This window comes from Hyperoodon ampullatus, assembly GCF_949752795.1.
Source record: "Hyperoodon ampullatus genome assembly, chromosome: 19".
Taxonomy (NCBI): Eukaryota; Metazoa; Chordata; class Mammalia; order Artiodactyla; family Ziphiidae; genus Hyperoodon; species Hyperoodon ampullatus.
The window spans coordinates 25,946,162-25,971,988 of record NC_136932.1 but is presented as its reverse complement, the minus strand read 5'-3'; the positions used below and the strand labels follow the sequence as shown (position 1 = coordinate 25,971,988).

Genomic DNA, 25,827 nt, shown 5'->3' with positions numbered 1-25,827 from the left:
GTTACATCCTCCAGGAATGCCGTTCCTCACAGGGGCAGGAGTTTTCAGAAAGTTAGTGTTGTGTATTCTTTTGGTGAAAGTTGGATAATTTTTAACAGGAAGAGAAAGAGTCAAGGCAAATAGGGGTGGCCTTCTCAATGGGTGGACGTGGTGCTTCTTCCCACACTGGTGGGTTTAAGCGACTCAGCGCCCTTCTCCGGGCCTTTCTCTCCCCGTGGCAGAGGCTGTACAGGACCCAGCTTGGTCAGTGTCTGTCCCGCACGTGGCAGGGTTGCGTGCTGTAGACATGGGTGTATCCGTGTATCCTGGGCAAGAGTGTCAGCTACATGGTGAGGTGTGTCTGGGAGCTGGCGTCGTGTAGAGGTGGTTTCTAGATCTCTGTGTTTTTTATAGTCCATTTTAGCGTGGCTTGAGACATTGTCTCACTTTGACTTCGGCTGGCAGTTTTTATTTTATGTTTTTCAAGAAGACGCTTGAACTTCTTCAGGAGTATGTGTAGCCAGGTCATGCTGTTTTCTGAAGAACCAGGGAAGACAGTTACCAGAGACCTGCCTTGTATGGAGAGCTACACTACAGAAGTACCCGCAGTGAGGTTCAGGGAGACCGCAGTTAGAAATGAACTGTTGGGACCTGATTAATTGTGGTAGGCGTCTTCATATCCAGTGCTGAGGTGGGCACCTGAGCCTACATATCAGAGACATTAACTCTTGAAATTAAGTCACTTCCCCCCATAGCTCCCGGAGTTAGTAATTCTGTCCCTAATCTCTACTTCTGTGTTACTTTTATTGAGATATGCCTGGCTAATATGTTTGGTGATTAATGTTGATGGTAGGCTTTGTGATCTCCCCTCAGAGCCAGTTTTAGGGGTTAGCTTGTCTTTGTCAGCGACGTACAAGTACACTTGTTTCTCCAATGGCTATTGGAGAGCATAATCATTATTATGATTTCATAATCATAACCATTATTATTTTACCGAGATGGAGAAAATGGGTGAAAATAATTCCTCTGTCAAGTAGATAAAGTAGTTACATAGCATGATATTTTATTTTCTATAAATACAGTGTTGAATGTTGAAATCTGTAAAGTGATTTCCACTTTGTATAAATTGAAAATATGGAATTTTAGTGAAATAACAATAGCTAACACTTACTGAGCACTCACTGTATGCCAGGCATTCTTTTAAGCACTTTACACGTATTATTTCACTTAATTCTTAAGTGAAAATAAATAACCATAGGAGGTAGGTATTAGTTGTCTCCTTGCCATTTTAGAGGTGAGCAAGTTGAGATACTTGAGGCTAAGTCATTTGCTCTAGGTCACACAGCTGGTGAGTGACACAGTTGGTGAGTGACAGCTGGTGAGTTCTGAATGTAAGTCCTCTGGCTCCAAGTCTGTGCTGTGGATCACTGTGCTGTGTTCTCTCCCTAGTAAAGATTTTAGCTCATGTGTTGTTAGTTTTTCTTTTCATTTTGCTTCTTTTTGTAATATTTTCTAGATGTGGGCTAAGAGTTTTATAGAGAAGATTTGCTAATTCTAGGACCTTTGGAATCCATGGATTTATCCATCTTCTGTTGGTGTTATTTGGCAAGCAAACACTATATGCTTGTTTATATCAGTAGGTGTCAACCAGGAATGATTTTGCCCCCCAGGGGACATTTGCTGATGTCTGGAGACAGACATCTTTAGTTGTCGTAAGTCAGGAGACATGCTCCTGGCACCTAGTGGTCAGAGGCCGGGATGCTCCTGAAACATTTATGAGGCACAGGACAGCCTTCCGCAACAAAGAATTGTTCAGCCCAAAATGTCAATAGCATCAACTCTGGCCTATAGAATAAGTGACTGATGATCTTGTAATGCCATTCTGATCTCTAATGGGCAAAGTCACATTAGTAATGTAGAAATGATTGCTTTTGATGTTTGTTTGATAATTGATTTCCCCAAATTAATGCATATTTGTATAAGGGACATAAACACCAACCATAACTTAAATATTGAAGTTCCCTTAAAGTAAACTGGGAATTATAGCCCACTGAGGGAGAGCTGAGGAAGTTTAAAGGGAGGCCATATAATGCCTGAGGATACAATACTCTAAATATTTGTTGGATTACCTTGTGAATTACACAATTAGATTTCATTTTTTGTGTTGTGTTAACTTGTCAAGTGTATAAACATTTTAAATATCCTGTAATTTTTAAAACCGTGTTTTGGTATTTTTTTAATTAAAAATTTCATACTGAGAAAAGTGGAGAATATTACATTGTACCCCATGTATGTACCACCCATATTTAACAAATGCTAACAAATACTGAAGTCCATTTTGAGCTCTTTCTCATCCCATCCCTTAGGTGTTTCTACATTTTTTGTTATACCAAACATCTCAAAAGTTGAAGGGGCCTGGAACTCTTCCGATGTCTGTCGTCAGGCCTCACTCACTGCTGCTGCCTTTTGTCTGCCTGTCAGCTTCTCCCCTCATCTTTCACTGCAGTATATAGGCGGTAGAGGGCGGAGCCAGGTTGTCTTTTCAAAGCTGGAAAGGCCAGGCCGAGAGTGGATGCGTAGGCTGGAGGGAGGCGGGAGGACAATAAGTATGGGTTTCCCCCAATGACTGAAAGCAGAGCGTTCCCATGAAAACTTTCATAAGCCGAAGTGGCGTAAAGCGAAGAAGCAGTGACCATAGGACACATGTTGCTAACGGATGCACAAAATAAATTGAGCTAAAGTACAGAAGCTCAGTGACAGTTCAAAGCTATGGTGGCTTGATGCTGAGGTGCTGAGTGTGGTTCCCAGGAAGGAGCTGGGTGGTACCCCTTGCACCCGCTTTTGTAGCGCACAGTGCAAATTGCCTCTGTACGGGCTGCTGCACAACACATGCCGAACACTGTTCTCATTTTCCCCCCTTTTTTGGGAAAATAGATACCTCTTTGGATTTCTTTTGGTTAGGAAAACAGGCGCTAACGTGGGTCTTTCTTAAAAGCGAAGTGGCATAAATTGAGCTTTGGAAAGATGGAGGAGACCTGTACCTTGGGGCCGTTTGGTGAGGTAGAAAGTGGGGAGAGTGAGCGAGGGTGGGAACAGGCAAGAAGAGCAGTCTCGGAACCAACAGAGATGTGGTGGGAGGTCTGCAAGCGTGGTCCGCCGGAGCAATGTTGTGACTGTCAGGTCAGAGGATCTTAGGTCTTCTTTGCCCAGGATTGCTGCTCCCTGCATTATGAGTGGTATAGCTCAGGAGAGGCTGCGCTTGGATTCTCAATCTCTATTACTTGGACTGCTTAGTGGTCTGTTATTAATGGCAATGCCTGCTTATCACCAGTTGTTCACAGGACTTCTACATGATAGGTTCCTTCTTTTGTTTTTTTGACCACACCATGCCGCCTGCGGGATCTTAGTTCCCCGACCAGGGATCAAACCCTCCCCCTGCCCCTTTCCGCCGTGGATGAAGCACAGAGTCCCAACCACTACACTGCCCGATAGGTTCCTTCTTTATTTAAACACCTCCCATCATGCTCCATTGCTATGGAATAAAGCCCTCAGTTCTTGTGGCATTGGAGGGCATTCTTAGCTCCTTTCCCTCCTTCTCTGGCACACCTGGAGTGTATCATGTGCTTTCTCTTGTCTTGGTGACTTCTTGTGCATTCTCTCTGAAAAACTCCCCTGTGCTCTCCCTATCATCTCCTCACAGTGAACTTGTGTTCTTCTTTTGAGGGCAGCTCATGCCTTTCGGCAGATGGAAGGTATTTCTTGTTATTTTTCACTAGTGCTTTGCCTGTCTTGCTAGAATCTGAGTTTCTTGAAAGCAGTGATGGCATGCTTCCTCTTTGAGTTTAGTGCTGCTAACACAGGGCCTGGCCTCAGGAAATGTTTGCTGAACTGAATTAATAGCCAGTTCGAACTTGCCCTTGAGCCAGTGTTTTGTACTGGTGGGAAAAATCCTACACGGTGGATTCTCTGCAGTGTCAGTTACAGTATTTTAAGACCAAAGAGTCTGGGATAGGAAACAGTTTTGCACCTTCTGGTTTGTTTTTTTTTGTTGTTGTTGTTGGTTTTTGATTTTTGCGGTCCGCGGGCCTCTCACTGTTGTGGCCTCTCCCGTTGCGTAGCACAGACTCCGGACGCGCAGGCACAGCAGCCATGGCTCACAGGCCCAGCCGCTCCGCGGCATGTGGGATCTTCCCTGACCTGGGCACGAACCCGTGTCCCCTGCATCGGCAGGCGGACTCTCAACCACTGCGCCACCAGGGAAGCCCCTGCACCTTCTGGTTTAAAAAAAAAAAAAGAGACGCCTTCGTGGCTTATTACACTTTGTGATATTCAGCATCATGTTTCATTTATAAATTTGATGTATTGTTGGCATGATCCTGACTTACGGTTGATATTTTGCTTGGATTTTAGTGAAGACTTCATAAAATATAAAAGAGAAGCATAGAGTTTGTAGCGTCAGTAGTTGCTACTCAGCTCTGACCTTGATCAAAAGGCTGCTTGAGAGTAACTATTCAGATAGATAGTTGGACCAGTTGAGTTAGGAATGGGGCTAGAATTGAAAATTAATACATTTTTTAAAACCTTTTCTTACTTGTTCTTTCTCCCTGTCTTTAGGATTTTTGTCCCTGAGTCATGGAAGACAGAAGAGCTGAGAAGTCATGTGAACAAGCATGTGAATCACTTAAGAGACAGGACTATGAAATGACCCTCAAGCACTGCACAGAGGCCCTCCTTTCTCTTGGCCAGTACTCCATGGCTGACTTCACAGGGCCGTGTCCACTGGAGATAGAAAGCATCAAAATCGAGAGTCTTCTTTACAGAATTGCCTCCTTTTTGCAGCTGGTGAGTAAACACTGTCAATGAGCCAGTGCTGAACCATGTAAAATGGCTGTTTTCTGTGAGTGGGGACTATTGCTGATCACTGCTTCCACAGGTCACCACATTCTGGGCTGAGGACATGAGTGAAGTGGCTAGTGATTGCTGAATATCTTTGATGGCAAGCAACTGTGTTTTTAAGCCTTGAAAGTATTACTGTTTTTTAGCATTTTGGGTTATTCACTCCATTCAACAAATATTTCAACAAATGTTATTCACTCAATTCAACAAATATTTACGCTGTTCTAGGTATTTGCTATACGTTGGTGAAAAAGAAAGAGAAAGATCTCTCCTTCATAGTACTTTTTCTAGTGGGGGGGCAGACAGTAAACCATAGGCATTATAAATAAGTAAACACTTTAGATTGTTGGAAGGTAACAGTCTGCATGGAAAAAAAGTAGAATAGAGGGTTACTAGGGTTAGGGATAGGGTTGCAATTTTAAATTGGGTTAAGATAGGCCTCATGATGAGGTGATACGAAGGAGGTAAGGAAGTGAGCCATGTTGAAATCTGGAAGAAGATCGTCACAGGCAGAGGGAACAGTCAGTGTGGAATTCCTGAGGCGGAAGCATGCCTGCCGCGTCTGAGGAACAGTTGGGAGGCCCTTGTGCAGGAGTAAAGTGCCCAAGGGGGAGAGTGCAGCAGGGCTAGATCCTGTGGGACCCTTCAGGCCACTGTAAGGGCTGGTGTCTGCTCTACTTGAGATGGGACGCTGTTGTGGGATTTTGAGCAGAGGAGTGGCATGGTCTGCTTTAATAGGAGTTATTTGGCCTTTGTGTTGAGAATAGACTGTAAAAGAGTAAGAGCAGATGCAGGGAGACTAGTTTGGAAGCTATTAGAATAATCTAGGCCAGCGGTGAAGTGGCTCAGATCAAAATGCTAGCAGTGGAGATGGTGAGAAGTGGTTTGTTCTGGTTACAATCTGAAGATAGAACGAAGCAGATGTCCTAATGTACTGAAGGCAGGGAGTGAGAGATACAGAGCAGGCATAGTTTACTTACTTCGCCCTTTTTTTGTCTGAGCAATTGGAGGCGTGGAGTTTCCTTACACTGAGATGAGAGGCCTATAGGTGGGGAGATGGGAAAGAGTTCATTTTGGACATACTGATTTGAGATGACATTTAGATATCCAGCTGGAGATGTTGAATAAGCAGTTGGATATGCAGGTCTGGAGTTTGGGAGAGAGGTCTGGGCTAAAGATGTAAATTTGTGAGTTTGTGGCCTATAGATGATATATAAAGTCTTACACCTGGGTCAGATCAGCAGGGGGATGAGTATAGGTAGAGAGAAGGGGAGGGCTGAGGATTTAGTCTTGTGGCACTAGTTTAAGAGGTTGGGAGGAGAAGCAAAGCATCCTGAAAAGCAGCCCGTGAGGTTAAGGAAAACTAAGAGAGTAAGATGTCCTAGGAACCAGTCAAAGAAGCCTGTCCAGATGAGGGAACGTTCAGTGTTCACTGCTGTGAATAGAGTCGTGAGAACTGAGAATTGACTGAGAAATGACAGTGTGTCTAAATGGGTACGTGTAAGTGTACCTAACTGGATTCACTGGCAGTCACTGGTGAGCTCCATGAGGGCAGCTTCCATGGAGTGGTGGGTGAAAGCCTGATAAAAGAGAGTTTAAGAGAAAGTCAGAGGGAAGGGAATTGAAATACATGATATAGACAATTCTTGAGGAGTTTGCCCCATTGAAGCACAAAAAAATGGAATGGTAGCTGGTGGGAGAAGTGAAGTCAAGAGAAGGATCTTTTCAGATGAGAGAAATAAGAGCATATTTGTTTATAGGACTGAACCGTTAGAAAACAAAATATTAATGATGTAGGAGAAAATAGAAGCTTGCTGGAGCGCTGTTCTTGAGTAGGCCCTGGAGCAGATCTGCGCAGGTGATAGGATGGGCTTTAGGAAGGAACAGGGCTGGCTCACCTGGTAACAGGTGGAAGGCACAGTGTGCCGGGAAGTGGGCAGCCATGGTAGTGGCCATCCGTGGAAAGTCTCTTCTCAGGGCTGCCGTTTACTCAGTAAAGTCATTAGCTGAGAACGAGGATGGGGAAGAGATTTCTGGTGACTTGAGGTTGGAGAGGGCGAGAGGGAGGAGTGTGAATAAATGGCCTAGGGAAGTATACTGTAATGTTTGTAGAGTGTCACGTAATCCTCAGCATGAGTTAGCTTTGCTCTCTGCATATTAAATTTGCAACATTAGTGATTAAACTTTGAAACAAAGCTGAGCTTTTTGATAAAATGTGTTTTAAGCAGCCCTTGAACTACTTAACTTTATCTTGTATCTTTTATTTTGCAGAAAAACTATGGGCAAGCTGATGAAGATTGTAGGCATGGTATGTTTAAAAGCAGGATTCTTTTCTGCTGTGAAGATGTTGAATTATTTAATTGAGCAGTGTTTAAGATTTGTTTTTTTCCATATGCTAATTTCAAAAGTGATTATAATATTTAAAAAACCCACCTCACGGTGGTGCTGAGTGACTAATTTGGATGGCGACTTTCCTGCTGTGATGGGTGCACACATGAACATTGTTCCTAATCACAAGTGTTGGCATTGCTGTCACTCCCTTGGGAACATTGAGAATGCCCTTTTAAAGTTTGTGTGAGTATTTTCAGTCAATAAAGAGCCATATTTTAAGAACTGTAGCACATAACACACATTGATTAAAACGTTAAGCTTGGATAAATTGAAAAGCTGGGCCTCTGCCTCCTAGAATGTTCTTTTCCCCTGCATTAGAAGATTTCCCTTAGAGAGAAGAGACTGACTAGAATGCTCTTTAGTGCTTTTTCCTGTTTTCTTTTGGGCAGGAAATTGATTAATAAGATTCGTGCTCTTTGGGTACTCATAGAATAGGAATCCTTTTCTTGGAGATTGCTGCCAATTCACTAGAATGAATCTAGAAGTGAGTGGGAGGAGGGTTCAGTGTACATTCTCACACACTCTTGGTGGGAGTTTTGCACAGCTCAGTGATTTGGATAATATAATGTTTCAGTTATCCAGATTGGGGTTGGGGGGCTGAGGTGTCTAACATAAGTTAAAGTTTTTTTCCTATTTGCTCCTTTGTGTCAAAACTTTAAAAAGTATTAGCTCTTTTTGTTGTTAACCTTACAAAACCATCTTATCTACTCCTGGGGCATATTGGACGTAATTTAACCATTCATTAAAGATTCAGTGACCTCTTTGTAAACCTTGCTTCATAGAATTGTATACTTTGAGAGTTAATTGGCTTGAGAGATATCTAGTACCATCTTCCGTTAAATAAATCTTTACTATCTGTGGACATTTAAAAGTTACCAACAAGCCAGATAATAAGTCAGATAATATAGAGGAATATGAAGAAGGGACCCACTTCCCCTTCTCCCCCATCTGAAGGAACCATGTTATTAGTTTGCTGCATCTTCTTCACCTTTCTCTGTAGTGATAAGCACAAATGCTTAAATACATAGGTAGGGTTTTCCTTTAAAAATTAAAAAAGAATTATGTGATCATCACAAAGTTTCTTGCTTTCTTCTGTAACAATAGATCATGGACATCTTACTATGTTAATAATACATCAGCTCCAATTCCTGCTGAATATTCCATGGCATAGATGTGCCGTAATTTATTCAGCCATTCCCAGATTGATGGGCATTCAGGTGATTCTAGTTTTCTAGTTTGCTATAGTTCATCCTGTAATAAACATGTATTCTTTCTTACTGTTGCCTTTGTTTCTTTATGGTAGTCTTAAAAGTTAGATATCTGGGTTAAGGAGTTTTAAAAGTTGGATGTCTGGGTTAAAATATACTTGAATGCCTGTTTCCTGTGATCTCACTAACTGGAACCTCTCAGTCTTGACATTGTGACAATCTTGTGTGTGAGAAATGGCCGCTCTTTCTTTAATGTTCCCTTCCTTGAGTACTAGTGAGGTTGATGCTTTTCATTTGGAGACACACAAAGTCCCAGAAGAGTAACTGACTTGTGAAGAGTTACTGACTTGTGAAGAGTTGTCGAAGGGTAAACGCTGTGGGTGAAGGAACATAAGGAAAAACGCTGCATTTTTTGTTAATTGTTTTACTTAGCGTTTTCAGGTTAGATACTATTTTACAGCTGCTGAATTACCAAAATAAAAACTTAACCAGGAAACCTTGGAGATGAAGGATAAGTCTGTTACCTGGATTGTGATCATCGTAACATGAATGTATATGTATGTCCACACTCACCAGACTGTATACATTAATTACGTGCAGTTTTTGGATACTGATTATGTCTCTGTAATGTGGGGAGAAAAGTTTAACCAATGTCTAAGATAAGGTTGCAGTGAAATGAGTGTATGCTTGTGGTGTGGTAGAGTATGAAGCGGAATTCAGCTTGGTAACATGTTCGTTCCTTTGACCCACTAATCTTAGTTCTGGGATACTGTCCCAAGTAAATATTCCAAAAGAAGGAAGAAATTGTATGTGGAATGGTTTTCATTGCAATACTGTGTGGAAAAGCAGAAAATCGTTTAGCTTGCAATAAGGGTTCATTGATTACACTCTGTGCATTCCTTGTTACCATTTATGTGATAAGTAAGAACATGGAAGTGCTTATTTAATGTATATAAATTTGTCGTTTGAAATAGACATTTGGGAATATTGGCAAAGTTTACATGTGTATATTGCTAATTGTAGAGTTCTGCTTTTATATTATGTACATGTAATTTTTTTTCTTTTCACCTTTTGGTAACTTGTGTTTTTTTAAATTGAAATACAGTTGATTTACAGTATTAGTTTCAAGTGTACAGCAAGCTTATTTTTATATAAGGTAAAATACCACAGTTAAGCAGTCAGTAATAAAAAGCAACACGAGAATCTCAATCTCTGTTAATTATTATATTGGTTTGTAACGCTAGATAGCCCGAATAGCTCCTGCCTTAATGGCCCCAGAGCTTTGTTTGAATTTTATGTACTAGAGTATCATCCTGGTGTCTGTTCCCTCACTGTCAGGCTATCAGTTTGCATTCCTTACAACTCTCAACATGCCTCATTGCAACTACCCTCCCCCTCTTCTCCACTTGCTGCTTCTGACCCTGATTTCACTTTCTTAGGCAGGGATAGGAAACCAGACAGGCAATCTTTGTCATGGAGTTAAAAAACATTGAAAAATTTTTTATTATGAAAAATTTAAAACATACAGGAAACTAGGGGAAAGTGTATAATAAACATTCATAGTCTCGAAACTTAGGTTGTAACCTTTTGCCATATTTACTTCATTAATTTTTTTCTGAACTATTTAAAAATAATTATAGACATCATGATATTTACTCCTAAATACTTTAGTATCCATCTCTAAAAAATAAGGTCATAACTGTATAACCACAGTATTATTATTAACCTAATAAAAATGGCCATAATTCCCTAATATCCAAAACCAGTCCATAATCAGATTTATGTGGTTGTTCCCAAAATGTTTTTTTTTTTAAGGCTGATTTGTTTAAGCCAGGAACTAATCAGAGTCATTAGATTTAATAGTTGGAATTCTACTTAAATAAGAAATAGATTCTGAGTGAGGACTCAAGGGCATCCTGAAAATAAACTACACAGACTTTAAGTTCATGGAGTTTAGTTCTGAGTTTGGTGTTGTGTTCTGGATAGTGAGGGTTGTCAAGCCAGTGACCAGCGAGTAAGTGAGGTGGTCAAGTCTGTTTTCATTATCTGAACATATGCTGTATTTGGCGTAACAGGACAACTTTCATGACATAAGGATTCTTTTTCTTCCTCTGAAATATTCATCATATAGGAAACTCACATTTTTTTTTACACTAACAAAAGGGAATGAGGTAAATGGAGAAAGTGAAATCGAAAGATAGTCTTATCAACTAAGAGTTTTGTGCTACATGTAATGTGTAGATCAAACTTAGTCATTATAACATCAATGAATATTTTTCATAAGGCTGCAAGATTTTTAAACCCTAGGTGAGAGTGTCATTAATTTAAGAAATTAATATAAACAAAGGAGTTTTGGCCATCAATTGATATTTATTATATTGATAACTTGCCCTGTGAAGTAAGTGATTCAGTAACCAAAAAGCCCTGTTAAATAGATGCTGACTGTATTACAAAAGGCAAATTGATTCATGATTGATTGAACCTTCTATACTTTCCTTCTCTGAAGAGTTTTGATTAAATAGATTTTATATTTTATGGTAATTAAAAATGTTTTGGAAAAATAGTTAATAGGGGTAATAATATTCAGAATTATCTCTGGGTAAGACCCTCTGAAATATTTTGTTTAATCACACTGTAATATCATTCCAGTTTTATGGGTGAGGAAACAGATTTTGTGAGATTAAGTAACTTGCTTAAGAGCATAGAGACAGTCCAGAGTGGAACTGTGGTTTTGAAGTGAGGTCTTTCTGACCTGAAAGGCCATGCTCCTTCTCTTTATCCTAAGGTACAACCTATTTATTCTTTAGGGTTTTACAGACATTATTCTATTTAGTGTAATAAACCTGGGGTGGGGGGGAAGGCAAATGGGTATTTTATATTCTAGAAATGAGAAAAACTGAGGCTCAGGATCACGTAGATAATAGTGGAGTGGGACAAGCGTTTGGATCTTTAAGCCTCTAGTCCATCCAGTTTTTCCTGTTGACCAGAATGTTAAATAGGGATGCAACTCGATAATATTTCTTAATTACTTGTTCTTTAGATCCATTTGCGGTAACTATTTTTAAAATTTCATGTATGTAAGCTTTATTTCTCCAACAGGAATTTTTTAAAAAACTTTTTATTTTATTTTATTTTTTTTGCGGTACGTGGGCCTCTCACTGTTGTGGCCTCTCCCGTCGCGGAGCACAGGCTCCGGACGCGCAAGCTCCACTCACGGGCCCAGCTGCTCCGTGGTGGCATATGGGATCCTCCTGGACCGGGGGCACGAACCCATGTCCCCTGCATCGGCAGGCAGACTCGCAACCACTGTGCCACCAGGGAAGCCCAAAAACTTTTTATTTTGAAATAATTATGGATTCACAGGAAGTTGCGAATATAGTACAGTGATCCCATGTACCTTTCCCCCCACTGGTTACATCTTACATAACTGTAGTACAATATCAAAACCAGGAAGTTGACATTGGTTCAATGAATATGTGTAATTCTGTTTCATTTTATTATGTGTAGATTCCGGTAACCACCAGCACAGTCACAATACAGAAGTGTTCTATCCCAGTGAAGATCTCTCTTGGGCTACCCTTCGTAGTTACACTCACTGTCTGCCCTCCCTGTGTAACCCCTGGCAGCCACTAATCTGTTCTCCACCTCCATCATTTTGTCATTTTGAAAATACCACATAATGGAACCATATTGTATGTGACCTTTTTAAGGATGACTTTTTTTCTCTCACCATGTGTTTGAGACCCATCCAAGTTTTTGTGTGTATCAGTAGTTCATCCATTTTTATGGCTGAGTAGTATTCCACAGCATGGCTATACCACAGTTTGTTCTTCAGCAGTAACCTAAGCCTTTCTGGAATAGGACCTTAACTTCCACTCTTCATTTCCCCATAATGCCTATTAACTGTTTTAAGTAAAGTTCTTTTATGTAAGTTGTTAGGGATAGAATATAAATCAGGAAAGTGTTTTTTTTAATATTTAAGTTAAGTTGGAGACCATCCTCTGAGTATGCAGACTCTCTTTTGTATGAGTAGATATTTAAGTAAGCAATAGTCTTTGAACTATGCCCTTTGAACTCAGTTGCAAGAGCCTCATCATGGTTGTATGACTGTCTTTTCTTATTTATGCAGGGTGTCAGTTATAGTCATGAGTGACATTATAAATGTATTTCATGTTGTTTTTCACTCATAGAATAAATACTAGCATTAATATTATATTAGCTCAAATTATATGTATACCATAAAAAGAGAAGATTTAAAATGAGTGGTACCTTGCCTTGTAAAATCTCAATAAAAACTATACCAGGGCTTCCCTGGTGGCACAGTGGTTGAGAGTCCGCCTGCCGATGCAGGGGACACGGGTTCGTGCCCCGGTCCGGGAGGATCCCACATGCCACGGAGCGGCTGGGCCCGTGAGCCATGGCCGCTGAGCCTGCGTGTCTGGAGCCTGTGCTCCACAACAGGAGAGGCCACAGCAGTGAGAGGCCTGCGTTCCGCAAAAAAAAAAAAACTATACCAAAGCGGGGTGGCGGGGGGGGACGGACGGACACGGACGGACAGGACGATGACACTGAAATTAAGATTATTGTGAACACCTGAAAACATAGCCCTCTCACATAGTGCAAAGAAAATAGTCAGAAGAGGAGCAAAATGTCAGTTCTTCTCAGTAAGCAAATTATTTTTTTAAAAAGTAAGCAAATCAACCATGGAAACAATGAAGTAAGGGAGTGCCTTAGCAGAGGATTTTCCACACTCAGGATTTCCTCTGAGTGCTTACAACGGACATAGCAAGATGTTGACTTCTGACGTTGAAATAAAGTCAGTGAAAGAGTTTTAAGATAAAAAATACAGTTAAGTTGATTTTTTTTAAATAGAAAACTTCCAGGGTTTTAAAATTTTTATTTATTTTTTTATTTATATATATAGCTGCATTGGGTCTTTGTTGCTGCACTCAGGCTTTCTCCGGTTGCGTTGAGCAGGGGTTACTCTTCGTTGTGGTGCACGGGCCTCTCACTGTGGAGGCTTCTCCCATTGGGGAGCACAGGCTCCAGACACACGGGCTTCAGCAGTTGTGGCACACGGGCTCAGTTGCTCCGCGGCATGTGGGATCTTCCTGGACCAGGGCTCAAACCCGTGTCCCCTGCATTGGCAGGCGGATTCTTAACCACCGCACCACCAGGGAAGCCCCTTTCTTCCAGTTTTTGAACAGTTAACAGAGATTAACTTTCCTGTAATGATACAGCAAATGCATCTTGGAAATTAGGGTTCTTTATAACGAGGAGGCTGAAGGCTCTGCAAGCAGCGTGCTCTCTCTCTCTCTCTCTTTCTAATGCACACACAGTACAACAGGCTACTCAGGAGTCCAAGAGACTTTACGCTGAGCTGCAGTTGAAGGAAAGAGTACTTTCAAAAATAGACAGTAAGGTCTCAGCTTCAAAGTTTATGGCACACACAAGAGGGCTGTAAAAGAGATGTAGAGATTTTTGTGACCAGGTTAAGGACCGAATACTGGAAGGAGCCAAGAGCAAGGTAGCAGGGATTTGGGGGGAAAAAAAAGAAAGAGAGAATGAGAGAGAGAGTACATTATAGTATTTAAATCTGGAGATGAAATATTTAGAAGAGGTCTGTATGATACCTGAGATTGAATACTGTTAGGGCTTTTCATTTTCCAAAAGCGTCTTATAAAGGAAAGATTTTATCTGCAAAAGACCTTGGTAGGAAGGACATAAAATGCCACAAAAGCTGCGGTCCGCATGTCTTAAAGTATTATGTATTACAATTGGAAGTAAAGAGAGGGCAAGGGGAAAAAGGGTTGAGACGGAGGAGAAGGATGGTGGAAAAAAAAAAAACTATGTGGAAAAATGCACCCGGGTGAGAGAGTTCTTATTCTGGTTTACATTATACTTTTTGTTACTTGTTACAAGTGGACATTTCAACCTGACTTAGGCCTTCTGCTGTTTGGAGTCTGTTTATAAACTCCTCCCCTAACCCCACCCCAATAGATATTTGGCAATAAGTTTATTGCCCCAAAATTAAATGGCTGATATTTAGGAAAGGAACTTATTTATAAATTATAAATTTGTTTCATATATTTATTAAATGAATCTATTTTCATTTTTGATTCAGTTCCTGATGTGTTGGTTCTGAGAATGTGATTATTTCCAAGTGGTGAATAACTTCACTTTATTAGTGACTCAAGGATTTAGTTTAATGGTAATTTTAAAATTTCTTTCAAAAAATTTGGAAAAATACTACCTTGATTAGGCTATGCTCTTCAATAAACGGCTTTGGAAATAACTAAGGACTTGATAAGAGAAATAACCTTTTATGGTCATGTTACTGAAAAAATACAGACTAATACTCAGCATTTACTGAACTTTAAGCTTGTTTTAAATTATCTTTCTCATTGCATGTAATTCTTTACAGGCAAGGGCAATTACATTTTAATTGTTGATCCTCTCCTTTTGGTAGCCAGGGGTTGTTTTCGTTGAAACAGTTGAATGAGGACTCCTTTAAGATCACTCATATTCTGGTCCAAAACATTCCAAGTAAGACATATTTCAAGTGTTAGAAAATCTTACAAAAACTTAAGAATGAGAAGGGATAGAGACTTGAATTTAGCAACGCAGCTAAGGTGTTCAGATTTCTCCTTTGTAACTCCCAGGGGAAGGAAGGAGTTATGTGCTCACAGTAGAATTTCACAGATAGTTGGGGGAAGAGAATTTATTTGTAAGGAATCATAACTTTTTTACAGTTGTCCAAGATTAGGTTATGTTTCAATGTCATCTCTTTTGGCAAGTTCAATTATTATAGCTGAGGCAAGTTTAAGAATACACTAGGCCATACTTTGTTTTTTTTCAAGCTTTTCAAGATGTTAAAGGTAATACAGGACCAGATTGGCAGCACTGCAATTTGATTCTATCATATGACACCATAGCAGGATAGCTTTTTCTCTATAGTAGTTGACTGTTTCTTTGCCATAGTTCTTCATGTGGGATCCTACAAGACATAAACTGAATTGCATTTAAAGACAGCCGTTAGAAGAAAGTACATCAGTAGTGTTTCTTGTCTAAACTGTTTAGAGAGAGGAAAGGGAAAGATAATTTTGACAAATCTGGAGACATTTAGACATCAATGTAATGGAAGAACTTTTGCAAAATAAAATTCAGCATATACCTTGTACAAAACCAAGGATCTCTGAAAAGTGCTTGTAAAATATCATGTCATTTAATACTCTTTAGACATGACATAGTCATCTGAGATTGAAATATTCTTACATTTTTTTTCATTTCCCTGAAACATTCTTCAGCTCTGGACAACTAGTTTCTTAATATCCCAATTACTGAAAAGGAACTAGGATAGTTCCTCAACAGTTCTTAATACTATTTTATACTTTTTAGAGGGGAACGTAACATCTAGGGAACTCTTGAGGAGATTGTGCTAGATACTTCATATAATTACCACGGTTAGTCTTTACCACAACCTTGTTAGGTAGCTACTGTCACCTCCATTTTACGGGGGAGGAAACAGGCTTAGCGAATGTGAGTGACCCAGACCTCGATAGGACTGTCATTTTTCTTCAGAGCATTTTATTAATGCTTGCATTATATTATTTGATCCTTGCAGCACATTTTTTCATCTTGCAGTTCTACAGGTGACCACACTGAGGACCAGAGAGATAAATGACTTGCCAAAGGTTATATTTGAATAGTTTCAGGAATAGTAAGATCTGAGGGAGATGTGGGCTTACTGTGGAATTTTCTGAGATGCTCAAAACATTCTTAAGGATGCCCCGTTGTTGTTATTCATGTATTGGAATTGTCAGTGAGGCGATAAGTGATCTGTAACATGGATGCTGTGACAGCAGGTTGGTCTAAACTGAAAGTAATTGAATAAAACCTTCTAGAATACAGAGACTGCAACTTTCAATTTAGTAATCTGATTCAATAAAGTATATATGTAGAAAGATGTTTATTACAGTGTTTTTTTTTTTTTTTTTTTTTTGCGGTACGCGGGCCTCTCACTGCTGTGGCCTCTCCCCTTGCGGAGCACGGGCTCCGGACGCGCAGGCTCAGCGGCCATGGCTCACGGGCCCAGCCGCTCCGGGGCATGTGGGATCTTCCCAGACCGGGGCATGAACCCGTGTCCCCTGCATCGGCAGGCGGACTCTTAACCACTGCGCCACCAGGGAAGCCCACAGTGTTCTTTTTAATAGTTAAAAATTGGAACTGTTCTGGATCAAGGGAATAGTTAAGTAAATTGATGTATCTACTTGATGGAACATTATATCGCTAATAATATAAATATAAACACTGTAATATGGAAAATACTGAATGTGTCAAGGGGAAGTAAAATAGGATATAAACTGTTATATCAGTTACAGTCATGTAAGAATTATGTAAATATTGATCAGAATTTGAAGAGAACACGAATAAGTGAAACAGTTTTTTTTTGTTGAGTGGCGAGTTTATGGTGAACTTCTGTGTAGAATTTTATTCGTGTTCTTTTGTTATGTTATTTGGGTAATAAAAAAATTGAACCATATAACAAAAGGATATATTCAGTACAACCAAAATAAATATATTAAGAACAGGGCTTCCCTGGTGGCGCAGTGGTTAAGAATCCACCTGCCAATGCAGGAGACACGGGTTTGAGCCCTGGTCCGGGAAGATCCCACATGCTGCGGAGCAGCTAAGCCTGTGTGCCACAACTACTGAGCCTGTGCTCTAGAGCCCGCGAGCCACAACTACTGAGCCAGTGTGCCACAACTACTGAAGCCCGCATGCCTAGAGCCCGTGCTCTACAACAAGAGAAGCCATTGCAGTGAGAAGCCCGCACACCGCAACAAAGAGTAGCCCCTGCTCACCGCAACTAGAGAAAGCCCACAGGCAGCAATGAAGACCCAACACAGCCAAAAATAAATAAATAAAATAATTACATTTTATTAAAAAAATATATATATATATTAAGGACAGACCCAATGGACTTCATTTATTTTTTTTTTATTTTATTTTTATTTATTTATTTTTTTTTGCGGTACGCGGGCCTCTCACTGTTGTGGCCTCTCCCGCTGCGGAGCACAGGCTCCAGATGCGCAGGCCCAGCGGCCATGGCTCACGGGCCCAGCCGCTCCGCGGCATGTGGGGTCTTCCCAGAGTGGGGCACGAACCCGTGTCCCCTGCATCGGCAGGCGGACTCCCAACCACTGCGCCACCAGGGAAGCCCCCAATGGACTTTAAATGCAATATATTATATTGATACTTAAACAAAACATTTCCTTGAAAATAATTAGAAAAAATGCAATTTCCAAATATTTTCTTTCAGCAAATTATCTTTTTGTAAAGGAAGCTGAAGTGTATAAACTAAAAAATGAATCTTGGACTTCTCAGTAAAGAGAAGGGTACAGATTGTTTTACTGGTTGAACCATTAGCAGTTATGGGAAATCATCTCAAATGACATGGCATAAAAATGAGTATATTCTGTATTGTTAGAAATATGTTCTCCTTGTGATTGTATTAAATGAAGTCAGTAAACCCTTGCAGACAAATTGGGTAGCATTTTCTCTGGCCATTTGACAGTTGGGTTCTTAGTTAATCTTGCTTGTTTTGATAAAAGCTAATTCTTAATGGCTTAGGAATATCAAAATATTGAGGTTTGTAGTTTCTATTCTTATGCATTTTAATGGCACTGGGTCTCTTTGTCAAAAATGCGACAACTTTATTCAGTGAATATCTATCTCCGCAGTTTAAAAGCCCTCATTTACCCAGAAATCATAGGTTGAACAGTATTTTCACTGGAGAGGTGTAAGATTAATTCTCCTCATGATTTTGCGGTGATCCTACCTGACTATAGGCTGTAGTAGGTTAGGTATGTTGATTGTCCCATGTTTTTTTTTGGCTTTATGCATGTCATGGACAGAACTGAAACATCACTGCCTTCCTCTAGTAGTTATAGTTATTCTTTTAGCATAAAAGAAGTCATGCTTGGGATAGTGTACTAATAATAAAATTGAGAAAAATGTGTATCGAATGTTATGTGGTTAATGATGGCTGTTCTTTCATGACAGTGCTGGGAGAAGGACTGGCCAAGGGAGATGGTACCTTTCAAGCAGTGCTTTGCTGCATGCAGCTTAAAGGAAAGCTCCAACCTGTATCCAGCATTCTTGCCAAGTCACTGACAGGAGAGTCCCTGGTATGTTGATGAGTTCTAAATTTGAATGTCTGAAAACGGGTTCATCCATTTGACTCCTTAGGTGTATTACCTACGTTCCTCTAGGTTCTGTCAGAAGTCAAAGTTTATAAGTATCTTGAGATGCTTATTTCTCTTCAACAAACTGATGTTTAATCATTGGATTCTTGTAGTTTGTGATAATATATATAAGAATTGGAGATATTTTCCAAGCTTTGAAAGTATAGAATAACTAAAGGATTTTCTTTAAAGGTATAATTTAACAGAATCTGGAAATATTTTTGAGTTTTAAAATGCTCCTGTGGACATATGATCTTACAGGGTTCTTAAATTCAACAATTTATTTTATAAAATGCTTAAGTTTATCTAAACTAAGTAATAATTACTTTTGTTTCTGAAGATGTCATATGTGTAAGTTAATATTCATGACTGCTCTGATGGAGTTATCTAATTATTTTCAGACTTTGGGATAAATGTTTGTATGTAGTATGAAGTTTTTGAGAGTTTTTGTTTGTTTTTGGATGAGATAATTGAAAGACTACTTTTTTGTACTTTAGAGTTGGCAATCTATAGAAATTGGAAGAAAAGAGATATTATAACGTTTTTTTACCAGTTGGTAACTGTTACAGAATTTGCTGATATTTTTCAGGAATCATAATGAAAAACAGTGAAAGCAAGAAAATATATGTATACTTTGTTATACAGCGTGAATTCTCTATACTTTTCTTCTGAAAATTGTGGAAAGCTGGAGCAAAGTTGTGTTTTCACTGCAAATAAATATATATTTGGTAAAAAAAAAATGCAGATTAGGAAAGTACTTTGTATATTGTTGAGTGCAATGTAATGACCCGTTTCAGAGGGTAATTTAGTTATTTTCTAAGGAATTATTTTGCAGTGACTTGTTTAGTTGGTTTAACAATATTTTTGGATGTCACCATTTTAACAAATGAATATAAAAGCTAAGATGTGTTATTAATATAGCAAAATTGTATGGGTATTTAGTTCTAGATAGATGATAAAGAATAGTTCTCTTCTTTATTATTTAGATAATTCTATCCTTAAGGAACTTTCCTATATAAGTTAAGCATATTACACAGTTTTACCTGTTGGATTTTTACTTATTTTATTTTATTATTTTTTAATTTATTGGGGTATAATTGCTTCACAGTGTTGTGCTAGTTTCTGCTGTACAGAGAAGTGAAATAGCCATATGTATACACAAATTCCCCCCCGACCCCAGCTTCTGGATTTCCCTCCCATCTAGGTCACCACAGAGCATAGAGTAGTAGTCACCACAGAGCTGTACAGCAGGCTCTCAACTAGTTATCTATTCCATACTCAGCAGTGTATACATGTCAGTCCTAATCTCCCAATTCATCCCACCCCCCCTTTCCCCCCTTGGTGTCCATACGTTTGTTCTCTACATCTGTGTCTCTATTTCTGCTTTGCAGATAGGTTCATCTGTACCACTTTTCTCGATTCCACATATATGCATTAATATACAATATTTGTTTCTCTCTTTCTGACTTACTTCACTCTGTATGACAGTCTCTAGGTCCATCCACATCTCTACAAATGACCCAGTTTCATTCCTTTTAATGTCTGAGTAATATTCCGTTGTATATATGTACCACATCTTCTTTATCCATTCATCTGTAGATGGACATTTAGGTTGCTTCCATGACCTGGCTATCGTAAATAGTGCTGCAGTGAACATTGTGGTACATGACTCTTTTTGAATTACAGTTTTCTCAGGGTATATGCCCAGGAGTGGGATTGGTGGGTCATACGGTAGTTCTATTCTTAGTTTTTTAAGGAACCTCCATACTGTTCTCCATAGTGGCTGTATCAACTTACATTCCCACCAACAGTGTAGGAGGGTTCCCTTTTCTCCACACCCTCTCCAGCATTTATTGTTTGTAGATTTTTAAATTTAAAATTAGGAAGAAGCAATTTGCTTTCAAATCTCAAGTGAAATTTGAATTTCAGAAGAGTGAATGTTTTATGTATTTTCCTTCAACAGCTTTGTTAATGAACCATCTTTAAGTAGTGTGATCATTGTATGTGAATCTGAGTCATAAGTAACTGAGTTCACCATTTTGTAAATATAGCCTATTAGTTTTAGGAAAAAGGAGTTTTAAAAAGTTGAGGTTTATTTTTTTCTTTACCTACTCTATCTTGCTCTTCAGTGATACCCTTTGTGAATATTTTATTGAATTAATCTTACCTTCTTAGGCAAGGTGAATACAGTGTTTTAGGGCACACTGTATCTTTTGTCCTGTTAATCTTTTTAACTTTGTGCATAGATGGTTAGCTTTATCATCACCTCTAATGGTAATGAGGATGGGAGATGAGCATAGCATTGGTTTTCTTTTTACAGATAAACCTTAGAAACAGCTGAAGAGTTAAGTCCCCATAGTAAAGAACTAATACACTACTTGGTTTTTCCATTTTTCATTTGCTCTTTCAGAATGGGATGGTAACAAAAGATTTGACAAGACTAAAAATACTTCTCACAGAAACGGAGGTAAGACTATTTCAGTGGATCTCTTTGGGAAGAGTTTAACTCAGTCTGGCTAGTACATGTTCTTTATTAAAATTTGGAAAATCACTGGGCATCAGCAAGGCTTTAAAGATGGGGTAGTGCAACCTTTAGACTTTCTGTAACCAGGCTTGGTCCCATCCTAGGAACTTTGCTTCCTATCAAGGTGCCTCTGCATCCCAGGTCTTCTGTTTTGTCCCTAATTTTTGTTAGCTGTCTCTGGCCAATAAATAGAAAGATAATGGGGAAATTTTAGTTTTTAACTACATCTGGCTATTAGAAAATTCTGTTATTAAAAGTGAGATACTCCTCAAGCCTTCTGTGTTTTTAAGTAACTAATAGAAGTCTGTGATTTGAGGAGTATTTTTAGGGAATGAGTTTAGCTGATGGAAATAATGTGTATCAGGGTAAATGGTGAACAAAAATGTGCTCTGGTGAAGCAGTTGAAGGCCGGGGACAGCAGTGGCATGTAAAAGGCCCGTGGCTTTGTAAGTCTCAAATTTCTATTCCTCATACAGGCATATAAAAGTATTTTTATTTAGATGTCTCATTTTAAAAATAGCCATTTTTGTCAGTTTTTATCATAAATGGAAGCCCATGTAAAGTGATCGACTGATTGGCTTATTTATTTAAAAAGTGGCACCTACTATGTGCTAGGTATTATGCTTGGTGCTGAGGATACAGCACTGAAGAAGACACTCATGGTCCTTGTCCTCTGGGAGGTTAGAGTCTTGGGGAGGAGATAGACAATAAATACATAAATTAATTAAACAAGTATAGGTATAATTCACATTGAGGTGAGTGGTATGCGGGAAAAGAATAAGCTTTCTATGAGGGAAAAATAACTGGAATGGTGGTGAGGGAACGAGACACTTAAGCTGAGTTGAGAATGGAGAAGGTGCTGGTCTCATGGAGAGTGCGATAAGGGTGCTCCCATCAGGCCAAGAGGATGAGAACAGCCCCCAGGTGTAAACCTTGACCTCCTGTAGATTACTTTCCCACTTCAAATCTAATCATACATCGCAGTTCATACCAACAAATAAGTAAGCAAAGAAGATAGTCATCGTGAATTATATAAGCTGCATAAAGATACTGTTTGTTTTGCTACAATTAAATAGCCTTTTAAGAAATGTTATTTTTTTAGTCTTATGTTATCTTATTATGAATTAACTGAGAATCAATAAGCTCTAATTAACTTCGAAGCCATTTCCCTTCTGGTATATATGTAGTCTTTTAATTTCTAAGAAGTAAAATATGACAATTATAAGTGTTTTAGACTTTTAAAATGAGAACATAAAATAAGATGATTTTTGGCCTTGTTCTCCTCTTTTATTACCTTAGTTGAATTAGCAGCTTTACATCTGATAATCATACACAAATATATATAAAATTTTATTTTTAATATTTATAATCCTGTTATGTATAAGGTCACAAATATCACTTGACTCTCATTTTGTGACTGTACTTTTGGAATAAGTGACTTAAATTTTGTTTATAATTTCTTTTCTATGTAACCAGAGTAGTATTATTTTTGGTTAGTGAACTGGTACTATTAAAAAATCCATCTAGAAAAAGCTAACAAACAATACTACCCTTACTTATCATTGCACCTGACGTATTTAAAAATAGCAACAATTTGTTATTTAAAGATTGGGCTGAGCTGATGTTTAACCTGTAAATGCTGGTGGATTAGAATAAAGACATGGAACTAAAGGCTGACTAATGAAAAGAAAAACAACACATGTTCTTTAGAAAAATTTCAAATATCCAATCAATAGATTTGATTGTAAATTTACAGGAATTCTAGCAGTGTGAACTTCGGCTGCCTTCCCTGAAGGTCTCAGTAGAGACTGAAGATCACAAACTAATTGATGTTGCCTTTCTGTCTTAGGGTCTGAGCATATAAAAAGGGTGTTAAAAAAAAACTAAACTAAACACAATACCTGGAAACTAAAAGCCACAGTGGCCAAATATTCAGCCCAGGCTTGAGCTTCTCATTTTTACCAGCTCTTCTGATGAGGATGTACTGTTCACCAGACCCCACCAGAGTGAGAACTACAGTGTCAGCACATGCATACTCTGCCCATTTGCAGATTGTTGTAGATGCTGACTCATGAAATACACCATGTATGTTTCCCTTCTGACAGTTATAAACCTTTAAGGTTTATTTCATCACCAAAACATTTTTGTCCCGTTTTTTTCTCACATATTTGGTAAATGTATTTTGATAAATGTTTTTAGAGGAGGTACTTTCAATTCATACTTGAAGTGAATTTTTAGCTCTTACACTTATAAATTCTGTGTAGTTAGAATCATTTTAAGGGCTAGTGTGGAACTATGCTGCTTAGATCTTGCTTATAGAATTTTAAAACATCTTTAAATATACCTTTTTGGTGCGCATAGAGTCCTTATAATGTTAATAATTACTCCTGATTTATTTGTTAGCTTATGTATTCTTATATTCAGTCCTCATTTTACAAAAAGAATGGGTTGTCTTTAAAAACTTGTTAGTAAGTAGTTTGAGAATCAGAAGGCATTTTCCTGTTGAAACAGTATTATAGTGATTTAGTTCCACCCCATGCTAAAAAGGGTCCAATTTAATCAGTGACATGTAAATTATGGTGATATTATTGTTTCAGTTATACCCAATTAGCATTTATGCCATTCTTTCTATGGTACAAGACATTCCAAATTTCACCTTGGGATACCGTTTCCTCCTCATTCAGTTCAACATTTACTGAGTGAGTGTGCTGTTCAAGGTTCTTTGGGTTTTGGAAAGCTGAGAAATCCATGAAAAGCAATCTGAAGGGCCAGCCCAAGGTGTGCGTAGCTAATGTACCCATGGGGCAGCCTGTGGTCAGTAGGTTCTGTAATGGAAGTACAAGCAGGGAAAGGAGAGATAAACACCCTGCAGGGAAACCAGGGAGGCTAGGGTCAGACTTGAAGTTAAAGGGTAGAGGCAGCTAAGTAAAGACCCAGGAGTGACTTGGTACAATAAGTTGGCAGTCAGTTGGTTCAGGGGTAGATGCGACAAGTAGTAATGATGCTCTTACCTAGGATAGTGGCAGGGGGCGTTGAGTATGAGACAGACATGAGAGGCATTCTAGACCTGGTTGGGCAAAGATTTGGAGAATACTCGGAGCAGGACAGAGTCTGACTTTCAGGGTTTCAGCCTGGCTCTTTTGGGGGAAGATGAATCCATTAACTTGAGATAAGGAGCACTGAAGGAAGATGAGATTTGGGGTTAAAGTTGATGAATTTTATTTAAACATACTGTGTTTGAAGTGCATGGGTGGTCATCCATCCATCTACCCATCCACCCATCCATCCAGATTTCCTGAGCATTCATTATGTGCCGGATCCTCTGAGAAGCAGGAATGCAGAAAGGCAGTTGCAGGCTGTTGACAGTGGATCTGTGCATGGCTGACAGTAACCCAGCATGTAAAATGCTATAGAGTAGTTAAGCTGGCACTTAACTATTCTCTAGCTGACACTCAGTTGAAATTGGGGGTGTGGAGCTTAGAGTAAGGTTATAGCCAAAGGGGCAGATGGAGGACTTACCTGCATTAGAGGGGTCGAGAAAGCCAGGAAGTCAGGGTGAGTGGGCCCCAGCCATGGGCTCCACTGTGGGAGAAGGTCTCATCCTAGAGCAGCGAGGGGGACTCGGCCAGGATATGCTCCCAGGTCCTGAAGTGGTGGTGGTGCTGCACTTGATGCAGGAGAAGCGGCTGGTCATACTGTAGATGTTAGCAGAGGAGAGTGCAATACACACACAGATGCAAGGTGCTACTCCACGGGGTTCAGGACTGGGGACCGAGACTTCTCTTGCTCCCAGGTAATTTTTATGTAAGGAAGGAATCTCTATCAGTTTCCTTAATGAGGGCCACAGAAGTACTTCTTTTCCATATTTACATATGGAAACTAGAGCAAAGAGCAAAAAATACCGTTTGCATATTAATGTTTATTAAAAATTTCTAAATAGTCAATCTCAAGCTTTTTAAAAAATGTTAAAAATGTCCAAGTTTAATTCAACATCAACTAGTTATTTCTTATTATAAAAATTTCTTTCATTTGAAAAATTGCAGACAGCAACTGGTAATGTCCTCTCTGGATATCATGTGGAAGACTTAGAAGAGGGTAAGTACGAAACTGTATAACTTCTGGTAGCTGTGATTTTGGGGCATTGCTTCTTTATTGATTATTGGGAGGAAATTTCTGAGTTAGATTCCATGTTAGTGGAGGTACAGGAGAGAATATAAAGATTTAGTTTTAAGAAGTAGTGCGGATGGAAGCAGTTTGTTCACTAGCCCCTGTCATGGAGTAATAGAGTACGGAGATGGGAGGTAACCCTGGAGGTGACCTATTTTGCCTTCTTTCCTCCATGTACGCAGTTCTGAACTTGAATGAACCCTGCTCTTAGCAATCTGTAGAGGGAGGTCTTTTCTCCTTTCTCTCAATCACAGGCTAGTACAGTTACTACTTTTTGGAAGTTCTGACCTGTAAGCTGAGTTGTTCCTGCCACAATGAAAGTCTGTGCTCTCCTCTTCTCCTGCCAGAGGAAGGTGAAGAGAGACTGGCATTCATTGAGCGTTTGCTAAATGATGTCTACCATGTAGTGGCTTTC

At 39.3% G+C, this 25,827-nt stretch overlaps 1 protein-coding gene across 2 annotated transcripts in view; it reads left to right on the top strand.

Moving 5' to 3' along the window:
- Window positions 1-4,611: 4,611 nt before the first annotated feature.
- The window catches only part of HELZ (helicase with zinc finger), a gene marked incomplete at both ends in the record, with an annotated part of 130,472 nt that continues 109,256 nt past the window's right edge, over window positions 4,612-25,827 (top strand). For both annotated transcript variants that reach the window (XM_079725645.1, XM_079725644.1), the window contains 5 exons: window positions 4,612-4,821; window positions 7,147-7,183; window positions 18,540-18,664; window positions 21,132-21,188; window positions 25,289-25,340. In XM_079725645.1, the coding sequence (XP_079581771.1) occupies window positions 4,612-4,821; window positions 7,147-7,183; window positions 18,540-18,664; window positions 21,132-21,188; window positions 25,289-25,340 (481 nt within the window). The remainder of the gene's footprint in view (window positions 4,822-7,146; window positions 7,184-18,539; window positions 18,665-21,131; window positions 21,189-25,288; window positions 25,341-25,827) is intronic.